At 37.4% G+C, this 11,804-nt stretch overlaps 1 protein-coding gene across 1 annotated transcript; it reads right to left on the bottom strand.

Moving 5' to 3' along the window:
* Positions 1-4,706: 4,706 nt before the first annotated feature.
* LOC132860021 (vitelline membrane outer layer protein 1 homolog) lies at positions 4,707-6,680 on the bottom strand. The gene is made up of 4 exons (XM_060891055.1): positions 6,444-6,680; positions 6,077-6,201; positions 5,585-5,698; positions 4,707-4,887 (listed from the first exon to the last, which is right to left on the bottom strand). The coding sequence occupies exons 1-4, from the start codon at positions 6,633-6,635 to the stop codon at positions 4,707-4,709; spliced, it is 612 nt and encodes a 203-aa protein (XP_060747038.1). The 5' UTR covers positions 6,636-6,680.
* Between the last annotated feature and the right edge of the window lie 5,124 nt (positions 6,681-11,804).

The raw sequence follows: 11,804 nt of genomic DNA, 5'->3' as shown, positions 1-11,804 counted from the left end.
GGCTCAATTAAATAATACAGATAATCATTACACATAAGGGACAGGTGTGCAGAGGCAGGGCAGAAAAGACAAGGGCGGGGCAGACATGTGAACATGAAACATAAACAAAAGGCACATGGCCAAAGTCCAGGCAGAGTCCTGACAGGACCCCCCCCTCAAGGCGCGGCTCCCAACGTGCCAAACCATCCTGACAGTCCCGACGGGTCCAGGAGGGGGGAGCAAGGCACACGGCGAGGCAGGTGGGGGGAGCAAGGCACACGGCGAGGCAGGTGGGGGGAGCAAGGCACACGGCGAGGCAGGTGGGGGGAGCAAGGCACACGGCGAGGCAGGTGGAGTGGCCGATCGACGTCCACAGCCGAACAGGAGGGCCGAGCGACGTCCACAGCCGAACAGGAGGGCCGAGCGACGTCCACAGCCGAACAGGAGGGCCGAGCGACGTCCACAGCCGAACAGGAGGGCCGAGCGACGTCCACAGCCGAACAGGAGGGCCGAGCACAACCCCCGACGCACCACGGCCAGACCCACCTCTCAGAACCAGGAAAAGGGGAGGGAGGGCAGGGAAAAAACAAAACCTCCACAGAACAGAAAAAAACTCCAGTGGGCAAAACACGGGCCTGCAACACCCCCCGCGGACAGGAAGCGGGGCGATGTCACAGGACACCGAAAAAACAAAACAAAACTCGGGCTGGTGACACGGCCCGCAACCAGGAAGTGGAGCGGCGCCCCCCGCGGAAAAGCCGGAAGCGGAGCGGCGTCCCCCACCGAAAAAATGCGGACCGATGTCACCAAAACCCGCAAAGTCCAGGGAAAAAAAAAATCCAATAAAAAAAAAAATGCTCCCGAGTGGCCGGTCCAGGCTGAAGCTGTCCTGCTGGGTCCTGATCTGGCGGAATCCTTCTGTCAATGAACGTGGGATAAAAACGGACCCAAATGCAGGACAGCTTAACAAAAACGGGGATTTAATAAATTAAAGAAACACGAAACAGGACACAGACATAACCAGACATGACAATAACAGGAGACAATAGGATTCCGCGCTGCACGAGGCAACGCGGCTCAATTAAATAATACAGATAATCATTACACATAAGGGACAGGTGTGCAGAGGCGGGGCAGAAAAGACAAGGGCGGGGCAGACACGTGAACATGAAACATAAACAAAAGGCACATGGCCAAAGTCCAGGCAGAGTCCTGACACATGGTAATGCTGTAGTCCAGGGGCCTTTGCCTATTTAAATGCACCCCTGCCAACACCTTAACCACTAGGCTACCACATCACCCCGTCGGTTTAGGATACTAAGCACAATAGATTGTGAATATATAAATTGATGTACAGTATCACATGTACCTCTCAGTCCTTGTCCCCAAAACAGCCAACCAGAGCTGTCCCTCTGATGTGCTTGTTTCTAATCCTGTCCATCCTCGTCACTCCTGAAGAGAACTTCAACATCCTCTGCTACTTCCATCTCTGCCTCATGTCTTTTCCTCACTGCTACAGTCTCATTCCCACACAGCATAGCTGATCTCAATACTGTCTTGCACACCTTTCCTTTGATTCTTGCTGACACTCTTCTGTCACACAACACTCCTGACACTTTTCTCCACCCACTCCAACCCGCCTGTACTTGCCTCTTCCCCTTTTTTTCCACACTCCTCGTCACACTGGGTGGTTGACCCCAAACACTTACTGTAAACTCCTGCACCTTCTTGACCTCAGATTACCTGTAATCTCACTGTTCTACTTTCCTCACTCTTGTTCAAACACATGTATTCTGTCTTACTACGACTGACTTTCATTCATCTTCTTTCCAATGCAGAGCTGTACCTTTCCAGGTGTTCCTCCACCTGCTCCCTACTCTCACTACAGATCACAATGTCATCCGCAAACATCATTGCCCATGGAGATTCCTATCTGACTTCATCTGTCAGTCTGTCCATCTCCATAGCACACAAGAAGAGACTTACAGCCAATCCTTGATGTAGCCCATCTCACTGCTGTCATACTCCTCTCATACATATCCTGAACTACTCTGACGTACTTCTCTGCCACTCCTGACATCCTCATACAGTACCATAGCTCCTCTCTCTGCACCCTGTTACTTGTACTTCTCCATTAACAATTTCAAAGCAAAAATTGCTACGGTAGTCCTCTTTCTGGGCATGAAGCCATATTGCTGCTCTCAAATCATCCTTTTCTGTTACACATACTTCCCATCTCTATTTCTCTGTCTCGCCAATCTGTACTCCTCCCCTTCCCTGTCTAACGTGGCATACAGTAGAAACTCATTATATGCTTTCTGTTTGTCCTTTGCCACTTCCCTCTTCATTCTGTGCTGTGGTTCCTTGTAATCCTGTCTACTTTCTTCAGTCCTTTCTACATCCCACTTCTTTTTAGCTAGCCTCTTACTCTGAATGCTGTCCTGTACTTTCTCTTTCCACCACCATGCTTCCTTATTTTCTTTTCTCCTCCCAGATGACATACCTAGCACTCTACCAACCTATCTCACTAATCACTACTTCTGCTGTAGTTTCCCAGTCATCTGGAAGCTCATATTGACCACCCAAAGCCTGTCTCAGCTCCTGTCTGAATTCCTCAAGACATTCTTCCTTTTTCAACTTCCACCACTTGGTCTTCTTTTCTATCTTTCCCCTCTTCTTCCTACCAGAGACATCTTACACATCACTATCCGGTGCTGACTGGCTACACACTCTCCTACCACCACTTTGCAGTCACTAATCTCTCTCAGATTGCGTGGTCTACATAGAATGCAGTCTACCTGCGTACTCCTACCTCCACCCTCTTCTGGAAATACAGTAAGTGTTGACTACAGCCATTTCCATCCTCTTAGCAAAGTCCACCAACATCTGTCCTTCTAGGTTCCTTTCCTTAACATGAAACCTGCCCATCACCTCCTCATCACCTATTCTCGCTTCCCTCACGTACAGTACATGCCCACTGAAGTCTGCTCCAATCACTACTCTCTCTTATCCGGGAATATTCTCCTTTACCTCATTCCAGAATATCTCCTTCTCTTCTAACTCACAGCCTACTTGAGGAGCATAACCACTGACCACATTCAACATCACCCCTTCAATTTTTAACTTCTAATTGATTACCCGGTCTGACATTGTTTCACCTCTAAAACAGGATCACTTCAGGATCACTCGTGCACCATTTATCTTCCTATCCAATACTACATAATAAAACAGTTTGTATCCCTCTCCAAATCTACATGCTTTGCTCTTTCTCTGACTGGTCTCCTGCATACACAGTATATCTACCTTCCTCAACCATCAGTAGAACAATTTCTGCCGGCACCCTGTAGGTCAACAGTGCTGGTGGCGGTCGTTGTTAAGTTGGGCCTCAACTGATCGGTTATGGAATTCACACTAACGATTAGAACTTACAAAACTCTGAAAATTATTTTTAATGTTTTATATATATATAAAACATAATATATATATATATATATATATATATATATATATATATATATATATATATATATATATATATATATATAATATATATATATATATATATATAATATATATATGCGCAGATGGGGTGTGATATGTTGAGCCTTGCTGTGGCCCTCACTCATCCTTTGTACCTCGCTGCACTCCTTGCTCCTCCTGCATCTCACCGGCATCATTTGTCCCCCCAGAATTTTCAGCATGGTCCTGGATTGGCACGTCAGGAGATGCGCCTCCATGGGTGGTACTGTCAGTGTCATGCTTGGACAATTTCCTTAAAGTACAGTACACTGAAATGAAACAACGTTTCTCCAGGACCATGGTGCAACAACAACAAAAAAACAAAGCTACATAAAACAAGACAAAAAACAACATAGAGCTAAGAACTCAAGATCATCTTCACAAAACGGTCTCACCAAGATTATGTAAAAAAAAATATAAATATATAAAACTATTTATCTATTTACCTTTTGTGCCAACAGTTAATTGACACAAGGAATGAAAGAAAAGAATATGAAGAAACATTGGATATTAAACAATCTGTTTCTTCATAAAATTGCTAGTGCTAAAGCGGTCAAAACTTTTGTAAAATATTAAATTCAAAAAAGTTGACAAATTTGTTCATAACTGCATTTTGTAATTAAATTTACATTTAAATAAATTGTAGAGTCCAATTTTGTTATCTAGATTTTTAAATAATTAAAAGAAAAGTATATTTAAAATAATCATACCACATGTATTTGAACATATTAAGCTATTAAGCTCTATTTTATGAAGAATAATGTTTCCAATAAAGACTACAAAAACACAGAAATGTTAAGCCTTTTAACATTTTTATTTCATTAAGTAATTCAAAAGTGATTTTCAATTAAAGTACAGGCAAAGGATAACAATCAAGTCAAAATCATCAGTGAGTACATTTCTGTAATTAGTGACAGATTGATGAGTTATTATTATACATATAATTCACTCATATATGATTTCATGAGAAATAAAGAGATTTTGATTTTGTTAAATATAGTTGTCCTCATTCATGTTCTTGTCCTGTCAGTTCATGCTGTAAGACAGAAAAAAATATCAAAATGAGGCCAAAAAAAAAAACAAAAAAAAAACAGAGTTTTTTATTATTTAAATCATCTTTAGTGTACACCATTTCCTTTTTCTGCCTTTAGGCTTTCTGAAAAGTGCAATGTTGTTCCTTTTGTGATCCAGATTTGGTAAAACGTACCTTAGTTGCAGCAACTGAAGATGACATCATTAAGACTGGTGTCATCTCCTATGCCCTGAGGCGATTCCACTTTTGTTTGGATGCCACAAATCCCAGTTCCACCACAAAGCGAGCTCCAGGAACCCCAGCTACCCCAGCTCATACCACTGCCTTCCAACACAGAGCCCGTGGAGCATTTGAACCTGGAATTTTAAGTTAGAGAAACATTCCCGGTTATCCTTTCTAGTCAAATTGCTTCATCAAGCAAAGTTATGAAAACGTCCCAACTTTGATCATATCTTGTTAATAATTAATGAATAACCCAATTAAGATTATAGTAACTGTAATGGAACGTCATAGGGCTGAGGAGCCATTTGCAGGCTTTAATAGAATGCTCGTAGTACAACAGGCAACGGTCGATGATGGCAAACACAACAATGCAGAGTAGACAGAAATCGTGGTCTAAACAACAGGCAGAGGGTCAGGACAGGCGGCAGAGAATCGTAAGACTGGAATACAAAAACAAAGTAACAACCGGAAAATCACAAGACAAGAAACGCTCAGAATGATAGCCGTGGCAAATCGAGACTTCACTCAGAAGTCAAGTTCAAGTTCGCTTTTATAGGAAGTGGATGATTGTAACCAGGTGGCGGTATAATCAGTCCTCTTATATAATCATAATAAGAGGGTTATGGGAAGTATAGTCCGGAAATACTAATACTCAGGGGAACAGTCCCTCTGGTGGCGATCGGAAGGACGAGGCAGGTGCTTCAACCATGACAGAAACAGATTAAAAGATTTTTAAATATCAGCTTAATCACAAGGGTTAATCTTATATTCTGCATCTAATTTTTAAATAATATTGGAAATGTGTTTTTTTTTTTGTGAGTTACTAATTACCTTATATTGTTAGCTGCAGTATCATCTTTCAATCCCTGTTTACCCTCTACTCGCAGCTGGAAAGCTTTCAGTACTCCACTGGGACACCAAATAGGTGATGACCAAGACCCCCAGCTGTAAAAAACAATTAATAATAGTTAATGTCACTACTATTACTACTACTACTAGTATAATAATAATAATAATAATAATAATAATAATAATAATAATAATAATAATAATAATAATAATAATAATAGGAAGGAGAAGAATTTCTATTATAATTGTTGTCCTGTTGATAAAATTGCAAATTAAGAAATAAATAACACTTACAAATATAAACTTACATTTTAACTATTTAAATCATATGACATGGTTTTCTATTTTGAACACATTGAATTATGCTCTATCTTATGTAGATCCTGTAGGTCTTGTATCTATGTATATAATATTCAGTACATATTGTATACCTTGTTTCTGTTTTCTGTTTTTTTTGTTTGTTTGTTTTTTTACCTTCCTACAGCAGATCTGATAGTTGTGAAGCCCCCAACAAAGCCATTGGAACCAATGGGTTTAGAGCAGTGAAGAGCAATTCCATTTAGGGCTGTGTCATCTCCAATTCCCCGAGATGACTCAACCTTAAAAACAAACAAGCATAAAACTGCTTTAGTAATAAATTTCTTTTGTTGAGTAAATTTATTTGCAGGGTCATTTACTGTAAACTGCACCATTGAACAAAACTACACAATTCTGTGTTATGTTTGTTACATTTTGTGGCCAACTGGAATCATTCAGCTCCCCTTCTTCTCTGACTTCACAATTTATTTCACTTGTACAAATATAGATCATTTAAGTTACACCACAAATACGCTGTACTTACCTTGAGGCTAAAGCCTGTAGCATAGGTGCCTGTAGGACACCTCTCTGAAGTTCCCCATGTTCCCCAGATCTGTCCGTTCATCACAATGATCAAACTGGGAAACGGCCCGATAATTCTGCTTTGTGTATTGTTGACACTTGCACACTCCCCGAAGGAAAGCATGAGCAGAGGCAAAACAAGCACAAGATACATTCTTTTAGATAAAGCTGAAACTAAAGTGAAACTGTTATCAGGTAATCAGAGTGATTCTCCTGCAAAAGTGCTCATGCTGACAGCAGATGCTTTGGTGTTTATATACAAGTTACCTACCCATTCAGTGCAAAGTATTACATAAGTATTGACAGTAATTATCATATTTTCCTCTCAAATATTTGGCATTAATCCAAGTCAAAACCAGTGCACAAAATATTAAACTGGTTTAATTTAATTGGTTCAATTCAAATCATGTTTAAAGCAATAACAAATATTTTACAAATTAAAAAAAGTTTTCTTCAGCAATAATTTGATTGTGTAAATAAAAATTAATCGTTATAAAAAATAAATAAAAGTAATAAATGTTTGCACATTGGTACAGAGTCACTGCTATTGGCTTTAGGTGTGAATGAGTGTGGTATGTGTGTACGCCCTGCAAAGGATTGGCATAATATCCCTACAATCTCCAAAATAAATAAAAATGAAATTAATTGAGTTAATTATGTTTATCAGTCACAAATTTTGATTTTTAAATCAAGATTTTTCTGTTACAATTCAACACTTTAGTGAATCATTTTGTTCTGAATGTATTTTGTCAAAGCTGAAATTTGAAAAGTATTTAAAGATTTGAGATTTGAGATACAAACACAAACACGTATAATAACAATTCTTGAATTGTGCCATTGTTTTAGTTGTCAGTTTTTTAATCACTACAGTAAATTATTTATTACTTAGAAAACTGTATTACATAATATTGTGCCAATAATAAGTATTTATATTAATAAAATCTATTATTATTTCTATAATTGTTCTTCTCCTTATTATTATTATTATTATTACATATAAATTTCTATAAATTTCATATATAAATATGAAAAAACTTTCATACTGTATTATTTAAGAGTACTGTATTTGCCGTACTTAACATTTATATAACACAAGAAAGGATAATGAATATAAATACAAGGGAGTTTCTGTGCCATCCAGGGTATGATTAGATATAACTGTTGAGATGTTTGAGACACACACTAACACCCACACAAAAAACACACACATACACACCCACACACAAACACAGAGACAAACAAAACAAAAGTAAATGTTTCCTTGCTAAACCTTTCCTTGCTCTTCAGATCACTTAGTAAACAAAAATAAATTAGACAAGGTTACTTACTTTTTACAGTTTATTTTTATTTTATTATATATTCTATTTTGTGAACAGTAATCTAAAAGCAGTAATCCACCAAAAAAAAGAAAAAAAGATTGTTTTCAAAAAGATTTGCTGGTAATTCAAAAAACTGTCTTAAACAATTAATGTTGACTGTACTAACACTATCCTGTAGTTTATGTCACTTAGATATTTAGAAAATACAAATATATACTCTGGATGACAATTTATTTAATCAATCAAAACTTTTTCTTAATGTTATAAAATATACACACGCTATATACTGTATAGTCCCCTGAAAGTATTGGAAGCAGCCATTTCATTTGTTTTTCTATACACTGAAGATGTTAGTGTGTGAGATGAAAAGATGAATATGAGACGATAGAGCAGAATTTCAGCTTTAATTTCTTCATGTTTACATCCAGATGTGTTGTTGATTTGTTTGGTAAGTCAGTTTAGAGCCTCATTTAGATTTAGGGCTCAAAATGTACTAAACAGATATACTGTACAGTAAGGGTTTAGAAATGAATACAATTAAATGAAAGCTGAAATTCTGCTCTGGTGTATCATGTTCTCACAGTCTTCTCATAATCGCTTGACGCACTCACCAACACTTTCAGCGGGAAATGTCTGATATATAATACGAATGATATACAAAGGGATCATTTTTAATGATTATAATTATGCTTCAGAAAGTTGTATTATGTTTCCTTTAATCATGCAGCTAAACAGAAAGTAAAACTAAATAAATGATTATGAATCCAGAAAATAAAATAATAATACCTCCTTTATGAATATCACCCACATTCACTGTTACATTTGAAATTTCAAAATTGAGTTTTGGTGGTTCCGTAATTCACATAATGTAGCAACAGAATTAATGTAGTTTGCCTTAGAATTTTAATCACAGTTTATTTCATTGTTCCTTAACTCAAAAATATGAATTTTAAAATATAAAATATTCTGTATTGTACAGAACAATGTTGCAAATGTTGATTAATTATACATAATTGCATGGTGTTGGTAATGTGATGGCTCTTAAGGATCCCAGTAAAAGGACAAAAAGATCAAAAAGGGTTTAGTTACATCTGTGTTTGTTTCCTTGTCAGGAAGTTTCAGTGTTTTTAGAAACTGGAAAAAAAATCGTTGCTGAATATTTTCTTATTTTAGTACATTTACAAAGTAAAAAGCAGAGATGGGGGACTCGAGTCATATGACTTGACTCGAGTCAGACTTAAGTCTCAAATTTGAGACTTGAGACTTGCTTGACAAATATTTAAAAAAGACTTGACGTGACTTTGACTTGACATTCATGACTTGAGACTTACTTGTGACTTGAGTTAAAAGACTCGAAATAACTTTTTTTTTTTTTTTTTTAAATCTGTTTTTGAACGCACGCAAGAGCGTAATCTAACTACGTGACGCAGCAGGCAAACAGAGCAGTAACGGAGCCAGAAGAGTGTCCCTGACATCTGATTGGCCACACCAGGTGCCACCCCGAATTTTTATTTGATAGCATTGGAAGTTTGATGCTGAACGACATCTCATTTCACCTATCAAAAGAAGTCTTCGTTTGACGTTTGGTCGCGGCGCCGCTCAACATTTCAAATCCATCAATCAATGACAATAAAGAGTTGAGAGGTAGAGAAGTATACTAAAACAGACTAATAGTTAAACATCAAATTTCGGTAAGTTTTGAGATTAAACATCAGGATTTAGTTTTCCAGAAAAATATTTTGAAAGTTACGTCGCTATATAAATTGACGTTAGACGCTATTAACAGATTACTCAGACAAGAGAGATCGGTTCGTTCCCCAGTTTAGCCATAATATACATAATATACCTAAAGTTGCCTTGGCCACCCCATGTATAAAACTCTAGTTCCGCCACTGAAGCAGAGGGAGAGCGCGCACTAACTAATAAACCTTAACAGTCGTGACAAAACATGGAAGGTGCTACAATAATTAACCAAAAATAATCACGTTTGGGTACCGGGATTTTGTGATGGACAGGACTCCCTGCAGTTTTGGGCTGTGAACAGACACACCCTCCCCTCTTTGTTCAAGGTAGCGGTAAGAGTTATGGCCATCTCTGCTTCAAGTGCACCTGTTGAACGTGTATTCAAACCTGTATAAATTTCTTCCATTCATGAGCCCCATTCACATTCACTTCCATAGTGGGAAAAAAGAATACTATGGAAGTGAATGGGGCTCATGAATGGTTTGGTTACAAACATTCCTTAAAATATCTACATGTGTGTCCATCAAAACAAATAAATTTATATCATGAGGGTAACATCATGAGGGTGAGAAAATGATGACAGAATTTTCATTTTTAGGTGAACTTTCCCTTTAATATTAATAAATTACACTCACTTCAATCATCTCTCTCTCTCTCTCTCTCTCTCTCTCTCTCTCTCTCTCTCTCTCTCTCACTCTCTCCCCCCAATAGTTAATTCACTTCAAGGTTTGTGTGATTCAATAATTTACATTTTTTGATTGACGTGATTGATTGTTGTTGTTATTCTGTTGTTAAAAAGGAAGGATCTAATTTAAGGATGTGTTCATGTCCCATTAAAAGGGAATGCCTGTTCAAAAAATGCCATTTGGTTGCATAGAACTACATTGCACTTTTTTATACATACTTTTCCATGGTCTTCTGCCATGTTTGAGGCATAGTGAAACTTTTCATGCTTTTATGGTTCCTTATTTTAGCTACATTTACATCTTAGGCTTTGTAGTTTTGATTTTTATTCATTTTTAGATTTTTACTGTATTTACAACTCACCTGTATGTGGACACCTTTTAAAAATAAATGCATACAGTATAATCATTTTTTGTTGCAAATAAAACTCTCATAGAATTTTAAATACTATAAATACAATAAATACTGTAGATTTAACTTTGTTTAATATATACATTTAGTTAAATCATCAAACATCTGTATGACTTGCCAGTGACTTGCTTGACTCAAGCTACGACTTGACTTGAATTGCTTGACATAAAGCAGTGACTTGACTTGACTTGACACTCACAAAAATTGACTCAGACTTGCTTGAGACTTGAAGGTTAAGACTTGAGACTTACTTGTGACTTGCACATGTGTGACTTACTCCCACCTCTGGTAAAAAGAATTATTTAAAAAGCTGTATGAATATTATAATAAATATGAATGTACAGTTTCTATTTTGTGAACTAAATAAATAATAATAATAATAATAATAATAATAATAATAATAATAATAATAATATAAACAACAATATAATACTTTTTTGTGTTTGAAAAGGAATAAAGGAATAAACTGAAAAAAGTAAGTCAGTTTAGAGCCCCATTTAGATTTAGGGCTCAAAACGTACTAAACAGATTTAAGGGTTTAGAAATAAATATAAGGAAATGAAAGCTGAAATTTTGCTCTGGTGTATCATGTTCTCACTGTCTTCTCATAATCGCTTGACGCACTCACCAACACTTTCAGCGGGAAATGTCTGATATATAATAAGAATGATATACAAAGAGATTAATTATAATGATTATAATTATGCTTCAGAAAGGTGTACTATGTTTCCTTTATATGTGTCAGGGAGTGTTTTTAGAAATTAGAAAAAAAAATCACTGCTGAATATTTTCTTATTTTACTACATTTACAAAGTAAAATTAACGAGAAGTACAAAGTGTAAGAATTATTTAAAAAGCTATATGAATATTAAAATATAATAAATAGGAATGTACAGTTCCTCTGGACTGGCAGACTGGGGTGGTGGTCCCTCTGTTTAAGAAAGGGGACCGGAGGGTGTGTTCCAACTATAGGGGGATCACACTCCTCAGCCTCCCCGGAAAAGTCTATGCCAGGATACTGGAGAGGAGAATCCGGCCGATAGTCGAACCTCGGATTCAGGAGGAACAATGCGGGTTTCGTCCCGGTCGTGGAACACTGGACCATCTCTATACCCTCACCAGGTTGCTGGAGGGTTCATGGGAGTTTGCCCAACCAGTCCACATGT

Source organism: Tachysurus vachellii, chromosome 17 (assembly GCF_030014155.1).
Source record: "Tachysurus vachellii isolate PV-2020 chromosome 17, HZAU_Pvac_v1, whole genome shotgun sequence".
NCBI lineage: Eukaryota > Metazoa > Chordata > Actinopteri > Siluriformes > Bagridae > Tachysurus > Tachysurus vachellii.
Note: the sequence above shows the minus strand (reverse complement) of the source record. Positions and strands in the feature narration are given on the sequence as shown.

Excerpts from the sequence above, each read along its gene's own strand:
- LOC132860021 (XM_060891055.1), bottom strand. The coding sequence starts at position 6,635 with ATGTATCTTGTGCTTGTTTTGCCTCTGCTCATGCTTTCCTTCGGGGAG. Across the intron at positions 6,202-6,443 it reads CTACAGGCTTTAGCCTCAAG|GTTGAGTCATCTCGGGGAAT; the intron begins GTAAGTACAGCG and ends TTTGTTTTTAAG. Across the intron at positions 4,888-5,584 it reads ACTGCAGCTAACAATATAAG|GTTCAAATGCTCCACGGGCT; the intron begins GTAATTAGTAAC and ends TTAAAATTCCAG.